At 43.5% G+C, this 20,051-nt stretch overlaps 1 protein-coding gene across 2 annotated transcripts; it reads left to right on the top strand.

The window, feature by feature from the left end:
- The first annotated feature begins 108 nt into the window (after positions 1–108).
- On the top strand, positions 109–19,624 carry pparg (peroxisome proliferator-activated receptor gamma). Of its 2 annotated transcripts, XM_029825888.1 has the most exons (9): positions 109–328; positions 11,146–11,490; positions 11,641–11,810; positions 13,575–13,713; positions 15,597–15,796; positions 16,976–17,099; positions 17,434–17,594; positions 17,682–17,925; positions 18,705–19,624. In XM_029825888.1, exons 1-9 carry the CDS (start codon positions 277–279, stop codon positions 18,950–18,952), a joined length of 1,683 nt encoding a protein of 560 aa, XP_029681748.1. In that variant the 5' UTR covers positions 109–276; the 3' UTR covers positions 18,953–19,624.
- Positions 19,625–20,051: the final 427 nt, after the last annotated feature.

Here is a 20,051-nt window from a genome sequence, read left to right as displayed (position 1 = left end):
TTAAGGTACGGTCGATACTGATAGGTCACATTGCTCGTTGAAGTATTTTTTTTAAATTTTTTTTTTTTTTTTTTAATAAGTTTTGTACTTAAGTAGTCCAGTAGCGTGTAGGTGGTGTGGCAAAGGGGCGGGGGTCGGATGGGTGTGTGTGTGTGTGTGTGTGTGTGTGTGTGTGTGTGTGTGTGTCTTTGAGGGGGCCGGTCAAAGGACTGACAACTGGGACCCAGTCAGGTGTCAGCTTGTCCCAGTTTGTCCCAGTGTGAGAGCAGGTTTGAGATGCAAACACCAGGGAGAGGTTTGAGCCAGCAAGGTGAGCAGAACTTCTCAGGTGAGTCCCGGATTCTGTTTGTGTCCCACAGGTGGGTGATGTCCACTCACCTGTGCGAACCTGCCAGATTCTGTTTTGGGTTTTTTCCTCTCATATTCACCGTGTTGTTTCTCCCCCGCCTGGCTCTGGTGTCATGCATTATCCAAACAGGACCGTTTCGATGTTGCACAACCTTTATTCAGTTCCCTCTCTCTTTTTGTTTTGCATCGAATGGAAAAATCTCAGCCGTGACTCAGCACATGTGCAGCGTCTGACGTTTCTGTCTGATTATGTCTTAATTACTGGTTAATATTGCTAATCATATATCACAGTCAGCAGGGAAACCTTCGCCAGGGACTGAACCTTCTGTTATTGTTCATACATTTATGCATAAAGAAATTCAATCAAAGCGTCTGATATTCATAGTCTGTGAGACAGGTGTGGCGCAATTTGCAATGTCAGCTGGATCCGTCATTTTCCGTAGGATTTTATTCTATGTTTTTCTATTTAAGTCGATTCAGGGACACATCATTATTACAAAAGTACATGTTATTCTGAATAAGGTTATGGAGATGTTAGTCTAACTTAATTAGCCCTTGTTCATAATGACGGTCACATATCTGATCATAGTTATGATATAAATATTGAAGGAGTCTTATTATTATTATTTTAAAAGTCATCCACAGAGATACAAATAAATACCAAAACTTGCCATGTTATTTCTTGGAGCACACATCAACGGTTCACACAAAGGTTTATGCAATCTTATTATCAGATAAACGGCACAATTAGATGATTAAATGCAATAACATGTTAACCTTGTATGCAATTTCAAATCCATCGGACTGACATCATGTGCGTAAGGGCTAAAATATGACCGCGGCTATAACGCAGCTATTTTAAAGTGGGAGAACTCATGACATATTTGTGGTTGGTTGAGACATCGTCCCTTTGAAAAGAGAAGTTATAAAAGGTCATTTCTCTAGGAATACATATTGCAGGTCAACGGTGTAGTATGGACCACATTAGAAAGTGAATGGAGTCCAACGTAGCAGAAACAAATCTCAGCCAAGTCAGTTGCTTTAACTCCAGAGTGCATGTGTAATGTCTTATTGAGTTATATAATTAATTATCTCGAGATCTGTTTGTGTATGGGTGTGTGTCTCTGTGTGTCTGTGTGTGTGTGTGTGTGCAGCCAGTGAACACAGACGTGGACTTTGCTCTGTTGTCATAAATGAAAGGAGTGTCTCCACATACTATGTAATGTTTATGTTGTCCCTCACATGGCCTGAAACAGGTTGTTCACAATGTGCAGAGAACACGTGGATGTGGTCCGGGTCAACAAAAGTGAAAAGATTCGAGCTTTGAATGCCCCCACAGTCTGCAAGAGTGGTAAAAGTAGCGCCGGTGAGGTTGAAATCCCTGGTAAAAGAGTTAAATATGAAACTGCAGAGCTGTAGGAGTGCTTCATCAAAGGATAGATGTTTAACTGTGCAGTTAACGAGAGTCCCGCCTGCATCTGATTATCCACTTTCGCCTTCACGCCGTTGTTGTCGTGGTTGTCTTTAAAATTACATTTTTTATTTTTTACACAGCTTCTTGGCACGTTTAGCCTGATTCCAAAGCTCAACTTTCTCAGAACTAAGGTGTTTTTGCACCGTGCGCGGGGACTTTTCATTCTTCCTGGAATAAATGCTCTCAATTATTTGGTTCATTGTTTAAAATCAGTTTTTAAAAAGTCAGCTGAACAAACTCAGTTGTTTGGGTTGTAACTCATAGAAAGTTAAGTGGAACTTTTCATGGGGGAGTCACCACCAGGACACACAAGTCAGGTAACGCTAATAAAAAAAACAAAAACCTAGATGAAGCATATCCTCAATACTTCACGTGATCCGGAACCGGGAGCTTTAGTTCTGGGTCAGAACCAGGGAGTCAGACGTGGTGGTGTGGCCGCTGGATGCTGACATGCTTGAATGATGCCCTGTGTCATCTTTTTTAAAACCTCAGTGGTTCAATACACAAGAGTCACAGAAATTAAAGAGGAACAAAGCCTAACAGTATCTTTCCCTCTTCCTGGAGGACATTTTTGTCCCAGAAATTATTTAGTAATTAGAATTATTTAGAGAGTAGTTATCATTGGGAGAATGATTTTTCAATCATTTTTTTAATATCAGTGACATTCTAGCTCCCAATGAGATAACATTTATTTGCCTTAACTGGATTTTGACCAGGCTTATAGAATAGAGCCCTCCAATGATGATGCTGTTGCCATTTTGGGGAAAAAATGACAGTGAGCAAGGTCGATACACAGTTTGATCAGAATGTTCCAGCAATTTCCGGGAAATGGAGACCAGAGAATTGCTGTTGACGTAGAAGTAATACTTGAATGCGATAGATATAAACCGAATTGTGTTGATGTTTCCACAGAAGGCAGGTAAACCTGACATCACCCTGGACGAGCCCTCCACGTGTCATTTGTTCCCTTCGAACCTCCAGCCCTTTACGTGCATTTCCAAATTGGCTTCTGTCAGCGTTCCAAAAGCACGCGTTTACCGTATGTTCTGCGGGCAAGAGTCACGTCACCCGTTGTTTTGTTATTGTGCAGCTAAAAAACAGCTGCACGCAGTGTACTCCCATCCTTTCCTCTCCGCTTCGAGGAACAGGGCACGACCCCTCCAACGTGGCACCTCTCCCTCTTCCTAAGCCCGGCGCTATGCTCCTCTACCAAAATACAGTTTTACCAAAGAATTCCCCTGGGTGGAGGCCATGACTGGCTTTTTTGTCATTAGCATGCTAATAGCTAATCTCTGTGCTTCTGTCATGGTCATCCTGTGTTTATCCCTCGTGCCTCGTCTGTGATGCAACACTTGGGCTTAAAGGTGCGTGTTTGTCCGTGTGTTGTTCGCTTGGCATAAAAGGTGTGACCCGATCCGTGCATTCGTCTCGCTGTGCGCACAAGTTTTCATACATCGGCGCGACAGCCATCCCAGTGTGTTAGCGATAGCGTGGCCTTGACAGCTTTCAGCGTTTCTTCCTCCTTATCTCGTAAGGAAACGCTTGAGGCTTCAGAGACACATCAGTCGTTACCTTAGAACGACTGTTGGTGTTCTCCCTGTCGCCCTGACCTGCTTCAGTATGTTGAGCATATCTGAAGTACTGTTGCGCTCACATGACCTTGCACGGGCAAAAATTATGTTTGTCCATTAATGTTTGTCCTTTCTTGCAGTTGAGGGGTTCGATGTGTTTATTTACACTGCGGCAGTGTTATCTGTGTGCGTGTGTGTGTGTGTGTGTGTGTGTGTGTGTTCAGGAAAGGAACAGCCCTCCAATCACAATGGATAATTAGGTGATGTGGAGAATATCAAAGCATGGTCTGTCAGATTGAAGAGTCAGATTGGAGCCTTTTGTTTGTGCGTTGTAATTGTGTGAGATTGTGATGGCGAAACCATTCGGGGGGTCTCTGCCGTGCAGAGGCTCACGTGCCGATCGTAAAGCTGACCATAACAATGGCAGGCGTGATGAAACTGCGCTTCGGTATGAACTTTTCAGCACCGCCTCACACGCGTTCATGTGTCTTGTAGCTAACATTGATTTACGTCCCACACACCTGACCTAACTTGTTAAATTTACAGGTTAATGAAGCAAAAAAAAAAAGAGTCGTACCAGTGAGGCACCTGGCTTGTGTGGAAAATACCGAAAATGGCTGCCATACCTTCATCCACCAAAATATAGACCTGGGCTTGTGCTGAAAACAGAGCTGCTAATCTTTAAAAGATCTGAGAGCTCTCGGAAAACATGTAGATCAACATTCTTGGCTGGAACAAATGTTCAGTGCGCCCGTCTACCAGCGGAGCAGCATCAATTGCTGTCAAGCTCATTTAAAAAGATGCCACTTTTGGCTACCATTTGTCTCTCTGGGCTAGATAACACAGAGGGCCAGTTGGCGTGACCTCCACATCACTCGTGTGTTTGTGAATATGATATCTGTGGAATTTAAAAGTGACAAAACTGTTCAGAATTAGTGAGCCAAGGTTAGGTTCGCTGTGACCTTACACGTGATAATTTAGCTGTGGATTTATTAGAAAATTCGCTTTTTGATTTAATTGTTTCAGGGTTGACCTAATACTTAAACTTGGGGGGGGTTCTGACATTGAGTTTAGGTGATTGTTGCTCACACTGGTGCGAAAATCATACACGAACCCTGAAATTTCACTCACTGCTCACATTTTACGACACACTTTATGGCACTTCTCCACACACATCCTTCGATCTTTGTGAGGACTTTCATTTAAAAATGCCTCCCCCAGCTCCTTACCCTAATAATCTGCACCCCCCCACCCTGACTTAAACCTGATCCTAACCTCAACCACATCTTAAGCCTCAAACAGTCCATTGAAGTTGCACCAGCCAAGACCTCACAATGTCCTTACTATTCTAGTAAAATATTTACTGTACTATGGTACTTGATATGAAGCAAGTGCAACAACATGCACACGCTCGCTTACAAACACACACTCACACACGCACGTTTGTGCTGCTACTTTTGTGGCCTGTGTTGCCAACCTGTTTGACGATATGATGCAGATTAAGGCAGTCAAACACGAAAGGCTCTGTTTCCGTGCAAATTTCTGCTGCCGAGTTTGGCTAAACTAGTGTGGACGTCAGCCACATCTGCGTCGAGTTTGAAAAGACGTCTTGGTTGGAAGACCCTGAAGCTTTTTTGTTCGTAAGTGTGAAACCGTCCGATGCTGAAGTCTCTCCGTTCGGTCTTCTAAACGGAGGCAAGTTCGCTCGAACAGAACAAACCAAGACATTAAGATGAGACGCGGTCACCTCATTATTGATCTGTTTGTGACCACAACAGAAAACAGCTCTGTCTGAGATTTTTGGTTTGGGATTTTTTTAATCAGCCCTTTTTCTTCTGCGTTTAGAAATGAATGTGTCGCCGTTTTTCATGTCAGCGACTGATGGAACTGTGGGGGAGAAGTGCAACTAGAGAGGCATGATGAGGTCGCCTGTCAGACTGAAGCAACAGGAAATCATCTGCATCTAATGTCTGCATTGTACACACAAACCCACACACGCGCACACACACACACACAATCACACACACACACACACACACACAAAAATGCACACATCCACATCCATGGGCAGTCAAGGACTAAATACTAATATATATATATATATATATATATATACTAATACTATAAATGTACAAGAGGACTAGGACTTTCTCTCTGTCTTTCGCTCTCTGTCTCTCTCTCTCTCTCTCTCACACACACACACACACACACACACACACACACACACACACACACTGACCACATGATAGTTAGCTGTCTGAACTTCTGCTGAGCCCAGATTCTGCCAGGGAGAGAAAGAGAGAGATTGTGTGTGTGTGTGTGTGAGTGCGCGTGTGTGTCCTTTTCTATTGGTCATCACTTCCTGGGGAAAAGCAAAGTCTCATATATACACACAGAAATGCCTTTACTGTCACTGCTGCCGTCACCCGTTCGCTGGTCACTGACCTGAAAATTAATTCAAAGTGAAGAATCGGGGTGAGTGTGAATACCCTGTGTGCGTGTGCGTGCGTGTGTGTGTGTGTGTGTGTGTGTGAGTTTTGCAAATCTGTTCTGCTGGGCTGTTAGATCCAGTGAATGTTCTGTATTTTAACGCGGGTGTGTCGTGACGACCATTGCCTGGTGGTCAGTGATAAATGATCGGTTTGGTCATAAAAGGGCTCGTCACCCTCTGCAGTGAGGCGTCCTTGTACTATTACTGATTTTCTGAGAAATTATCTAAATAATGATCATTTATTGGTTTCCCAAACAACCAAGAGAAAGCAAAGGCATTAGTGACACAGAGTTTGTATAAAAAAACAATACCAACCTTCCCAACTTCTTTATACCTGTGCGTTTAATAGGATTATTGGGGTGCAGATGAGGGAATTCATTTTTTCGCATTTCAGTCACATTTCAGCCCCCAAGTTTAATGCAAACATGCGTAAATACCATCATTGGCTCTTTACACTGAGACACAATTATTTTATTTGTGGAAATTTAGACCCACAAATGGTCAAACACGCAAAGTTGAATCGCTGCATAATTAATGGAAATGGAACAAACGTCTTTATTCGAATCAGTGAGGTACTCTTTTATGTCATCTGTAACCTTTACAGAGAACTCTTTTCCCCTAACTCAACGTTCACATTTACCTGATGTTTGTACAAGTTTCATAATGGTCTGTATGGTGAAACAATCTCTCTCTCTCTCTGGCACACACACACACACACACCCACACACACACACACACACACTGTGCTGCTATCTTTGTGCTGCTATCTTTGTGAGGGCTCTCTTTTATACGAAGGATTCCCCAGCCCTTTGTCGTTACCCCAAAAATCACGAGTAAAACTGAATCTGCGTCAGCTCTTATTCAAAATAAAGTGTAGACCTTCGCACAGACCTTTGAAGCTATGAGGACCAGCCAACACTTTCTCATCACCCAAAAAGGGTGAGGAGGATACAGGTGAAGAGTGCATCTTGGCCTCACTGTGTACTGTGTATAAGAGCGCACACACACACACACACACAGAAAGACAGACAGACAGAAAAATTAAACTCATCACTATGAAACCATGTCTAGGTTCTTTTTTAGTCAGTGTGCTGCCAAGCAGACTCACATTGTGGTATAGATCCTCCCACCGTGCTCGTGGTTTTAGTAAACTGAAATAAGGCTTTCAGGCGCAGAAAAAGGGGACCCTAACCCTCTCACACTCATCTGGCTGTTGCGTCTTCACACCAACAAATTTAAAAAAAGTGCAGATTTCCTGCCCATTTCCTGAAGAGTGAGAGCATAATAGAAACTGTTGAAGCGCTGACACTATCAACTAATTTATTTAACATGTGATTTTAAGCCCCCTGCGCTATAGTGTGAAATATACATATATGCCCTTTTTAAAAAAAAAAAAAAAAAATCAGCTACAACTTGATATTTTAGAAACTGAATGTTCAGCCATATTAAGAGGACGTGGGGGTCGGCAACAGGAACAAATGCAAGCACACTTAATCATTTTGGAGAAATGGCTGAGACACAGGCTTCACACAGACGTGTCTTTGTTCGAGTCAGTGACACTGAACCACATGATTAGGTTTTTTTTTTCCTACATCAAGAGGTCAGGAAGTCACAGAGCTTTGTGCAATAACTCTCATTTGTCATCGCGTCACCCGTACGCACATTTACATTGTCAGGGCAATTTTTTGATGATTTAAATGGTTCACTCAGCAAAAAGGAAAAACACACTTTGGTCTAAAAGGGAAACAATCCACGCTGTCATTTTATCATGTGATCACGTCACACATGTCTCTTCAGAATTTCTGTGGCTTAATTTGTGATAAAAAGTGAATGAACGTTAAAAAATGAAAAAAGAGGATTATCTCCCAGGATAGTTATCTGCTTTTAGATTTTTCCAAGACAGTAAATGTTACTGGCTGCCTCAACCTCAGTGTGGTTGCATACAGGTCAGGGTGGGAACCTTTTTTTGTCTAACAGCACAGATAAGAGCGTTAATGCCCCTGAATGCAGCAGGGCGAGTTTCGCCTTTTGTCTCCCACATAAATACGCGAAACGGCTTCAGCGGTGACTTTCCTCATCTGAAGTCCTCACATTGTCTTTGTTCGACTGTTAACCAGCTCACTCTGCTGCTGTGTGGGTGGTTTCTACACCCTAGAAGAGGAAAACTGACGATGATACTACAAATTACACTTTTTTTAAAAGAAAGCTTTCTGATGTGAACTCATTCATAAAATCCCACACTTTCTTTTATTGTGCTCGGGGTTAGACACTCCACTCCACCTCATGTTGACTGTTATGTAGATGGCAGATATGGATATAGATGAGGGAGATAATCGTGTAAAGGCTGCCTCACACACCTTGTTTCCGTGAGGGCCCGTCACTACAGCAGCCTGCTAGACCAGCCTACCAGTTTGACGTTAGCCTTTATTATATCACGTCCGAGACAATAGCTGATAGAAAGCACTCCTACATGCTGCTTTCTCAACGTGAAGACAAGTTCTGACATGTGGAAATCTGAGAATTGGCGAGAGGGAACCGGTACGCCTGTCACGCATGTGCTCACACACACATGCCTTTGTAAACACAAGACACACTGCAGAAACTACACTGATCATCGGTCACCTTTTATGGCGTCTGACAGGCTGTTTGACCACGCAGAACCGACTCGCAGAATTCGGCATTATTAGCAAACTCTTCTCCTCCAGGAGATTTGTGCCAACTTGTTTCTGTGGAACAATGTCACGCAAAGCTCTTTCCCGAGGTGCATCAGGTGGCTCCAGCAGGCCACAGCTATTAAGGATACTTTTGCATTTTGCTGTGTGGAGGCTGTCGGCCTTTGTAGGAATCAGCTGTATGTTTTGCTCTTTAGATGAGTTCGATTCAGGCAAGAATCAAAGAACCCTTTATTGCCGCTATAAAAGCACTATATGTGGTTAAATGATGTAAGGGGCAAATTATATGTTGCTTTCTTAGATAACAGATTACTTTAACACAAGTAGGTTGAATGTTTCTCCCTCATTTCAATTCATTTAAGAATTTATTCCTATCGCCTAGAATTTACAGGTTCAAATGCCATTACTTTTTTCTAAATATGAAAAAAGCCCTAACCCTAACCCTAACCCTAACAATAAACATCTGTAATAGAAATATTTGTAGATTGGGGTGTGGCAAAAGTCCAGTTGTTGTCCAGATGCTCCCATAATACTCCTGATAATTAATGGGTTGACGACTACGGTTCATATTTTGCAATCTCAATGCCAAACTTTCATAAGTGGAATAGTTTATGGAGTTTCAACTATTGGTTTGTGAACGCAGCTCCTCCTTTAGCAAATATAACATTGGCTTTTCCACAATTGTGATAATCAATCACTTAAACTGGTCAAAAATGTGTCAAAGCAACCAACAGAAGTCATCACACAGTTACCCGACTCTCTGCGTTGCAGTTTGAGGTTTTTTATCTGTACTCTTTTATACAGTTGTTTTTTTGTTTTTAAAAAAGGCTGAATAAATACGTGCTGACCTAAATCGCATGGATATCACACTAACATATATACACACACACACACACCCTTCCTTTACTGTTCCATTTATTTTAAGTGTAGATCAGCTGGCACCCAGCCAAAGACTGGGGAAAACCGGAGGTTCCCTGGTTATTAATAGTCAGCATTTTCCCCTTCAGGAGCGTCCAAGACTGCTGAGGCCACAACCTGCGGACACACCAACACCCTCTCCTCTCTGATCCTGGAACAATATCAGAGTCAGTGTGAATCTTAAGTGGGTCCCCTGCTGATTTTCTTTGTCACGGTCCAAACAAGTAAAACGGAAACAATAAGTATTTGAGAAAGGAGGATGTTTGCTCCACAGGGATGTTTTCCAACTAATTTGGAACCATTTCAAGACATTCCCATACGCTGTGCCACTGTGCCATCCCAGCGTGGCTATTTTTGTTCTGACCTGTTGTATAATGCAACGCATTCTTTGTTACATTTTGTTTTTTCCAAATCAGGCACTCGAAGCTGATTAGAGGCGGTTTATTTTGAGAACTCTGCACTTTCACTCAATTGATTATTTATAAGTTGTTAGCAGTTTGTTGTTTCCTTCGCTTATTTTAAATCAAGGTCAGAGCGTGCATGACTTTCCCCAAGTAAGAAAGCATGGAAGGTCCAGCATTTAGTTTCCCCTTCTTTCTAGTGAAATCTAAATGAAATACTGCATTGTTTCTACCCACATATTGTAAAATACATACATGAACATGACACAGTCATAAATTCCTTCATTATGTCAGTTAGGAATGCTGGCTTTAATGCTGCTGAGTCCTGGTTAGGTTAATGTGCAGCCTTGTGTGTTTTGGTGCACACCGCGTTCGACTGACTGGACTTTAACCACGTCTGCAGGTTTGGTTCCTCCAATGTCTGATCAGAGTTAGCCATTACAATGACAGAAGTGTCAATATTTAAAAAGCGGCCTTCAAATTGGTTCCCAAGATCTCGCGAATGTTCAAAATTTATTGCTCGATATTCAAAATGTGTGTTCATGTGACCGATACTGAAAGAAATGATTGTATTCAACCAGTCCTGTCTTTTCATTCCAATGCTGTCTCATCATAAAATCTAACAAAAACTCCATAATCCCTTAAGACAGATCCACACCCACATTTTAGGGGTTCTTCTATTTATTTCTTACATTCATTATCCTCCCATCGTGTTTTGTAGCAGCCAAGTGGTTAGAAAAAACAAATCTGTACCAAAAAAAAAACACCCTCCCTGGTGGAGGTATAAAGGACTGCCAGATGAGGAGTGCAGAAATGTTGGCAAGAGTGAATTTGGGAGGACGGAGGCTCAGTTGGTTTCCTTTGTAAATGATCAGTGTGTCTCCTAATGACTGAAAATAGACAAGTCTCCTGACAGCAGGAAAATCTCACCGTCCCCCGGAAGGTTTTCTCTGAGACAGAACCTCAAACAGTCCCGACTTTCTCCACGATTCGGTTGACAGCGGCGGAGGAAGACGGCGTCTGGAGGCGCCCTTCATGTCACAATACCCCACCCCCCAGATAACAGATTGCAGACACGAACTTGTGGACAGTTGCGTGCATGTTTGCAGCGCATATGTTGGGTCTTCTGCGTGCAGGCCTGTTTACACATCAGCATGTCTGCTGGCCGGTGCATATTTCCATGGTTCCCTGTTTTTATCTTATCCCCCCTTCCGTACTTCTTCCTCCCCTCTTCTCTCCGCTGCCTGACGCGCTGTTTTCTTTCAACAAGGCCACACACGGTCAGCAGAGGATATTGCATCAGCTGCGGCGTCACCGCTTCATCTGTGTCTTTTCGCAGCGGACATGGTGGACACCCAGCAGCTCCTCGCCTGGCCTGTCGGCTTCAGCCTGAACAGCATGGACGTGCCAGAGCTGTACGACCACTCCCACAGCCTCGACCTGAAGCATCTGACCACGTTTGACTACGCTTCCATCTCATCTTCCTCCACCCAGTCCTCCATGTCGCCCTCTCTTGTAGCCTGCATCTCCCCCGCCGATATGGCCTATGACCCCAGCCCTCCGCTGAGCGAGGAACACCTGACCAACATGGACTACTTGAACATGCACAGCTGCAGTAAGTCCACTCAGTTTTCTGTACACTGCGTTGCCCCACAGCGCGCTAACTGAGTTCAAAGACAAAAAGCTTTATCAATCAGAGGAAAGATAACATGAGAACAGCTCATCACGGTCTCTTGGTGTCCTGCCTGCCTGATTCTTCTCCCAGACTCAATCAAGCTGGAGCCAGAGTCGCCACCGCAGGTCTCTGAAAGTCCCGTCATGCTCAAAATCCCAGACGACACATCGACGTCGGCAGCATTAAACATCGAGTGTCGAGTGTGTGGAGACAAAGCTTCAGGGTTTCACTATGGCGTCCATGCCTGCGAGGGCTGCAAGGTAAGAATGGGAAAGGTCTCTGATCGAGCTCCAGTGAACAAATATCCTTACATTTACGGGTTCATTCAAGGTAACAACTGTTACCTGACATTTTCTAAAAAGGGTAAAAGAATGGTGTCTTCTACCGCTAAGCTAGTTCATTCTCTTCTGAATAACATTCAGTTCTATATTCCATATCTTTGGCCTTGCAGTCAAAACATGAAGCAGGAAGCTAAAACATCCAGTAATTGGAAATAAAAATAAGTTGTCCTGTTTGACAGATGGCTTTCTTTGTTTTTCCGGAGAAACGACCTCCGTTCATTTGGGAAATGCATTGTGGGTTAAATTTTGATTATATTTCTGCTTGTTGCATGCAGCAATAGTGAGATTTGAATATTGGGCCAGACTCTCTTTAGCTGTCACTCTGTCATGTTGGTGGAATAAATAATTCAGTGGTGATGGGAGGTGTGAGGTTTATCTCTCTGATGTCTTTCACTTCAGCCACAAGCTCGGAACGTTGTCATTCTGCAGGCACCTCTGCAGCATCTTTGAAATCCCCACTGTCTTTAAACACAACTAATGCAGTGGGTGAAGTTTCACATGTGCTTCCATTTTCTTTGAAATATTGAGACATGAAGAGGTGGTGTCAATTCTGACACTGGTGTCTGCAGACAGAAGCAGCAGCCTTTTACTTCTCTCTTTTAAAGATACAAATCTCTCCAAACAAATCATTCTTACAGGATAGTGTACATTCTGTAAAGAAATATGTACTACATGTACTTCCCCTGCTGTAACACAAAAAACAAGACAGAAATGCAAAACATACCAACGCATTGTTGGTATTTCTAAAAGATTCACAGATTCAAATATTTGCCCTACATGTAACAAATAATAGTGAAACATCTGTGTTATAGAGACAAATCTATAAATAACCAATGTCTTCTGCCCTCTCATTCTTACCAGTGATCAGAAAATAACTCCCTGACACAGTTGGGCTTGTTGTGTTGTATTTATTAGGGGGATTGTGTTCGTACTGTAGCTCCCGAGGCTGAATGAAGCTTCTGTGAGGTACAGTAGTTATTGTTCTACGTGAGTCCCGGGGGAGATGCTGCAGAAGTGGGGGTCAGCCAAGCAGGCAAGGACTTAATTGTTTCAAAACAGAAAACATTCTTTATTGAGGTGGAGCGTTGACCCCCTTCAGTTTCCTTCTTCTTTAAATAACGCGTGATTCAAAAAAATAGCTCCTGTGGTTGACAGGAATGCAGATGTCAAACACATCAGCATCCAGTTTGGGATCCGTGTGCTTCCGGAAAAAAAAAATAAGAGGGGCCTTACGGAATTCTGGGTAATGTGCTGCTATATTCAGTGCAGCTCGCCATTCAGTTTCTCTCTGTAGGCAAACAGTACAGCTATTAAAAACGGTGACTGTTTAAAGGCGAGTTTGACCATAGCTGCATTGTAAATAGCAGAGATAAGCGACTCTTTGGACTCAAGGTTAAACACATCAAAGCGTGAAGCCACAGTGAAGCATAAGTTGTTTGAAGCTAACTGGGACTTAATGATTTCCCCACTAATTTAAATTAGCAATGCAAACAGAAATTTCCAAAGTAAAAAATGAATTTATTTTATTTTATTTTTTCAAAAACGATGATGCATAAGAAGTTCCCATTGTTTTGTTGGTGCATGTTTTATTACTAAATAAGACTTTTCTTTCATGATCTAAAACAAAACATTTGCGCTAAACGTTAGCAATAGCTGAAGCAAATATCTCCTCTTTTCTTTTAGGGTTTTTTCAGACGCACCATCAGGTTAAAGCTGGTCTACGATCACTGTGATCTTCACTGTCGCATTCACAAGAAATCCCGCAACAAATGCCAGTACTGCCGCTTCCAGAAATGCCTCAACGTTGGCATGTCACACAACGGTAAGATGGTGGTGACACCGCGTTGCTCCCCTCGTTGATGCTTCTTTGTAACTGTGGCGCAGGAAGCGACACCTTCTGCCTCAGTGTACAGCGCCAGGATCTACACCACATAGCTGTCACTTTATTCTCAAAGCTGTGCACAGATGCGGGTGTCGTTGCTTCCTCCGTGCTCTTTAGTTGACCCTCGTGCCGCACTATACTTTCCTGCACTTAAATCATGTGGTAGCTGCACTAAAAAGGCAGTGAACTGCTGCACGCGAGGAGGCTGCCCAGCACTCTGCTCACGCTTCACTGCTGCTAGTTCCACTTGGAGGTTTGGTGGCACATCTGAGACCCCTGCTGTGGTTTTAGCTGGAACAACGTGGGCACTGTCAGTACTCTCAGTACTGAAATCTAAGTAGCTTATTAAGTTGATTTTCTGAATAAGAAACAGTGTGATTTCCATTTGAATAGCTAGCTGTTTAACTTTTATTCAAAATCGTACAGTTACCGAACATAACATTAGTTTAACACTGTCAAGAAAACTGATTTTTTTAGATGAGGGATCTTGATAAAAACCAGTTTGTGCAGTATAACCCTGCAGTTTAATGATTAGAGGTATATGCCGTTATTGGCTTTAGTATTATGGATGACAGCTCACTGTGTCCAAACAGATTCTACAATGATTTAAAAAAAACAGTCATTGTCCTGTGCCTGTGATCCCCTCCAAACGTTATTTTTCTACCTGTTACATCAGTCACTGACCGTGACTGGTGAGTGTGCTCATGTTTAGGCGTGCACACAGCGACACTGGCAGCTCCCTTTTGTCACGTTTGCACGTTCTGAGCAACAACAGTCGTCACTTTGCTGCGTGGATCTAACGTAATACTTACATACATGTATTAGGTAAACTCGTTAACAGATTCTAAAATGTTGTCCAACACACTAATGCGCTGAAAAGCCACAACTTTGCAATATTCTGCAACAGATTCAACTGAGATCGGTTAAAAACCTTGAGAATGACAGATTTGTGATTGAATTGTGTTGTTTTTGGATACAAAAAGCTGACAGCGTTCTCTTTCCGTTCACCTGAAGACTCTCTTTTGCAGAACACCGAGTGCCTCGCGTATCAGACGAGTTATTTTTTTATGAGGCTCAGCTCTGCAGATTGTCTTTGCATGTTTTTATTCAATCAATGATTGACACATCGGCGTACATGGACCTCAACTGATCCTGCCAACCTGCTGTGTCACTGCGGCAGGCTTGTTGCCAGCAAGAAGGAGGGCCGCTTTAGTTTGTATTCATTTGCCTAAGGCGTGCGTTCATCGGCCCGTCTGCATTACGCAATCACCGGCTGCAGTCAATGCAGTGCATGTTTGGATAGACGGATAATTGATCACATCCACTAACAGAAAAAGAGGGATTAGCTATTTCACAACACATCGGATTTCAGTGAGAGTAGAGTAAAAAAGAAAAACACGCGTTCAATGCAATATCTTCATTACAGATACGCCTTTGTAATGCATAATGTCACTATTGTTATCGACTGATACCACATTAAAGACTTGGGCTTTAAAATAAATAAAACTTTGGCCGGGGGAGGGGTCAAACTGCGTGAAAAACAGCCGTAATCAGAGCAGACATGATTAATAATTGTCCCATCATGCATTCATGCACCATAGGTGCTCATCCATAAAGGTTATTACACAGACTGCAGGTCCACACTGTGGCATTTATGGTCACATATTAAAAAAACAAATTAACTTTCAGCTCTAAATTAGTTCAACGTGATCAGATAGGAAAGAGATTTGCAGTGTCTCTGCGGAGACTATAGTTTTTATTTGTCGTCTTACTTTCAGTCTGCACGTTTAATGTCGTTTGTGTGCGTGCGTCTCGTTTCCCAGCCATCCGATTCGGACGAATGCCTCAGGCCGAGAAGGAGAAACTGCTGGCGGAGTTCTCGTCCGACTTGGAGCACATGCACCCAGAGGCTGCGGATCTGAGGGCGCTGTCCCGACATCTGTATGAAGCCTATCTAAAGAACTTCCCCCTCACCAAGGCCAAGGCCAGAGCCATCCTCTCTGGGAAGACCGGAGACAAAGCGGTAGGCATTGCCGACTGTAATGTTACCTCCTTCTCTGAGCCGCTGGACTTGTTTCTTCCTTGTTTTCAGCTTTTTCCTCAGTCAGCTAGCAGTAGCTGTGTGTTTTACCCTTATTTAGTTCGGCTCTTTTATTTGTGCTCTGAAAGAGGAAGTGGATGGGCAGGTTTCTGCAGGTCTCGGCCTTCAGAAAACAGCTCATGTTGCAGTGGTCAAAGCGTAAGAAAGCAGCAGATGATATAGGAGCATAACACACAGCTGTGGGCTCAGCAGCCGTCATAATAATTTAAAAAGACCTCTAAGAATTCATCTGTCTCCTTCGAAGCACCGCAAACAATCTGAAACAAGCAAGGATGCCTTCACATCCTTTTTTTCCTGTGATTTTATATGTATAATATTTAAAGGCCCCATCAGAAATGTGAAACAACAACATGTGAGGCTTCATCAATCATCACAGGCCATTAAGACGCCACAGCCAATCCAACTATACGAGTTTCCTTATCATAAGCGGGTTTATCAATCTCGGCTTGATTCCAATGCGAGAAAAAGGTCTCTCGTGCCTCCCGTGTTTCTGCTCTTTGTCGTGACTGCGTAGTTAAAACAGGGCTTCTTCAGCTGGGAGCCCAAGTCTGCTGCCTGGCAACAGATACTCGCTCAGCCTGATTAATTCACCTTTTGATTCACAAAAGCATCGCTGACTTTACTTTGCTGCAGGCTGTCTTGTTTCATCCGTGTTCACGGATGAAAAAGGAGGGTTTGAGTGCATAAATGGTGTCATTCATGTGTTGGGCTGGTGCGTGTCTGCACTGGAGCTTCAACAGCAGCTTCGTTCATCCTCTTGAAAGTGATGCCAGAGCCTGCTTGTCTTGATTTCTTTATTTTAAGAGACCTGAAAAGACCTGAAAAATTTTGGCCAGGATTGGCTTATTCCTCAAGAAATGTGCCTAAATTTCTACTAAATGTTCTTCATAGCTTCAGCTGGCCCTAAACACAGCTGTTAGATTTTTAACTTGAATGCACAACGGAATTGCTAAAGTTGCTAAACTAATATTTCATTGGTCCCAAAGCTGATTGAAGCCTGCGCCGTCGACCTGTGTCATTTTGACTGTTCTGTATAAAGATATGAGGAGCTGGGGGACACGTTTTCACTTGAATGTCCCCTTATTATCCACTCTCTACCAGCCTTTTGTCATCCACGACATGAAGTCTCTAATGGAAGGCGAGCAGTTCATTAATTGCAGACAGATTCCCTGTCAAGAGCATCATCAGCAGCAGCTGGCGCCCGCCCTCGCCCCAGGACTCGCAGGTTAGACGCACATGGTCTGAAGTGACTTTTCAAATCCAGCTATCATGAGATTATCTTCTTATCTGTTATATAAATAAAAACATTCCACATATCTGTGGTGATTCATTGGTCTAGAGGGAGCGTACAATCAATTAGTTATCAATTCATGCTCCCACATGAGACGTCGGGCAGTTTTATAGCTCCCTTTAGGTCAAAGATTTCAAAATATCTTTTTCATTCACTGAAGCATCGACATATTGTGTCCGTCGCTGCACCACGGCCTTTAGAGCTTGGCGAAAATACGTCCAGTGTTTCCATCCCTGAAAGTCAGACCACACGTCTCATCCAAACACAGGTCTCACTGAAGCTCACTGCGGGTCGGACGGCAACATTTCCGATGAGCTGGAGCTGCGTTTCTTTAACAGCTGTCAGTCTCGCTCCGTTGAGGCAGTGAGAGAAGTGACTGAGTTCGCCAAGAGCATCCCAGGCTTCATAGACCTGGATCTCAATGACCAGGTGAGAAGAACCGCTGATATAAAGGAACAGACAAAGCACGGTCAGACTCGACTTCGACTCTTCAGTGTGTCTTTATTCTCGCCGCAGGTAACGCTGCTGAAGTACGGCGTGATTGAGATCCTGATCATCATGATGGCACCGCTGATGAACAAAGACGGGACCCTCATCTCTTATGGACAAATCTTTATGACACGGGAATTCCTCAAGAGTCTCAGGAAACCCTTTGGTCAAATGATGGAACCGAAATTTGAGTTTTCTGTCAAGTTCAACACTCTGGAGCTGGATGACAACGACATGGCCCTGTTTCTGGCCGTCATCATCCTCAGCGGAGGTTAGTTAGTTACGTTATTCTGAGCCCGGATTTTCGGCGTAGCTTTCATTTTAAACCCACAACGGATGTGTTTCCTAGTTTCATAGAAGGATCGTACCACATATATAAAAGACGATGGACTTATTCAATATGATTGTACACTAAAGCAAAAAGGGTCCTAGGGAGCACCCTTGAGGGACGCCAGAAAAAGACATGTCAGACACTGTCACCATTTGGCCCGGTTTCTATTCCCCACTGCACACTGACACAACTTCTGAAATAGTTTACACTTTTGCTATAAAACTCTGTAGTTTGTAAAGAGTGCTTATTGTTTCTTAATAGTAATTTACTGGCGGACTGGGTACATTAGGACAGTCCACATAAAGGTCAGTGAGCAATAAAAACTATAAAAAAGGTCCGACTGTATGGCCCACCTTGAACTATTTATCAGGCTCTTCTGACAGGCGCAGGATATTATTGCTGATCTTTTTTTTCTTTGGTCACGCAATCCCACTTTAAAACCTCTTTGTCATCTTCTAATAATCCTCAATTGGCTATGGGTGCCTGATAAAAGTTAATCCTTGACCTGATGCGGATACAAATCAGGTCAATAATTAACTGAAAGGACGGAGCGTGGCGCTCCAAGTGTAGATAACAGAGCTTTCGTAAAAGAGCATTCCTGTTACAGACACGGAGAATCCGTTATAATTTGTAGTTTCCAGCAGCTCTCGATGCAGGGTCACTGCTTTCTATTGACTCCTTGCCCCATCCTCAAAAGATGTGTCACTTGTCTCACCCAGACCGTCCCGGCCTGCTGAACGTGAAGCCCATCGAGCGTCTCCAGGAGACGGTGCTTCATTCGTTGGAGCTGCAGCTGAAGATCAGCCACCCAGACTCTCTGCAGCTGTTTGCGAAGCTGCTCCAGAAGATGACCGACCTGCGCCAGATCGTCACCGACCACGTCCACTTCATCCAGCTGCTGAAGAAGAGGGAGGTGGACATGTGTCTGCACCCGCTTCTGCAGGAGATCATGAAGGACTTGTATTGAACATGGACCAGGAGAGAAAAAGGTGTCGGCGTCTTTAAGAGAAATGTGAGGTTGCCGGAAAGGTTGACTGAAAAGAGACGAGGACGAATGAGAGAATCATGAAATACGTCGAGGCAGCGGCATGAGAGAACCGAGCGGCGCGGTCATGGAGGGACTGCTGAACCTGGACAGTTTTTAGTTGCCTCCAACTCAAAACTGCACCCGGCCGCAACAATGGGGACAACATGACAGAATGGGATGAGCTGAGGCTTATCTGGGCTGTGTCATAAGGAAGAAATATCTGAATATTTTACACACACTGTAGGCAGGAGCCCATTTCAGAACTAATGTGAAAACACACACACACACACACATGCAGATTCTCAGATTATTATTTTCATGAGAAAGTGTGAAGCCAGCGACAGGCACGCGTCCAATCTTATTTGTATGCCATATTGTGCCTTTTCTAACGCCATTTTAAAACGTGGGATATGTAACGCAATAGTATATATTTGTTATGGACATTATTTTTGTATAAATGATTGTCGGCCTGAGTTGTTGACCCTTCAGATCATTTTGACTACGTGCGTAGCATCTGCCATGTCAGTCAGATTTCTTTTTTCTTTTTTCCTGGGAAATTGAGATGCAGACCGCCAGATCGGATGGATGCCTCAGCTGCAAATAAAAAAAAAATCCTTCTTTTTTTTTTAAAATCTTGTGTGGCCTCACTCTTCAGATTTCCAAAATGCACATCCGACATACAACCCTGAAGCGTGCCAGTAACTCTTGGAAGCATTCTGGGTGGTTGTTACACCAGCTGCCCTCAGTGTGTGTTATCAAACACACACACGCACATGATTGCAACATCTGAACTCTGCTGAACTGAGCCAGTGACTAAAGTCTGTGAGTTCAGATCTCATCGGACGTGGAAATGCTTTGACTGGTGTAACTATTCGGGAGGAGTGAGAGTCAGATCAGCACCGCACATTCATTTACATTGTCTGGATTTTTCTGCATTGTAAGCAAGCGCACAGTCAGAGCACACTTGAGATGACGGATCTGTGTTCGGTCGCCTGCGACACTTAGATCAAGTTTTACAAATATATGGATCAGTGGAACC

This window comes from Takifugu rubripes, chromosome 19, assembly GCF_901000725.2.
Source record: "Takifugu rubripes chromosome 19, fTakRub1.2, whole genome shotgun sequence".
Taxonomy (NCBI): Eukaryota; Metazoa; Chordata; class Actinopteri; order Tetraodontiformes; family Tetraodontidae; genus Takifugu; species Takifugu rubripes.
The sequence above is the reverse complement of the archived record's forward strand: the minus strand, read 5'-3'. Positions and strand labels throughout refer to the sequence as shown.

What these genes read in the sequence shown, in the direction of transcription:
- pparg (XM_029825888.1), top strand. Translation starts at nt 277, where the DNA reads ATGCAAACACCAGGGAGAGGTTTGAGCCAGCAAGGTGAGCAGAACTTC. An exon ending in AGGTGAGCAGAACTTCTCAG is followed by an intron (nt 329 to 11,145) that starts GTGAGTCCCGGA and finishes TCTTTCAACAAG; the next exon opens with GCCACACACGGTCAGCAGAG. An exon ending in GGAAGACCGGAGACAAAGCG is followed by an intron (nt 15,797 to 16,975) that starts GTAGGCATTGCC and finishes ACTCTCTACCAG; the next exon opens with CCTTTTGTCATCCACGACAT.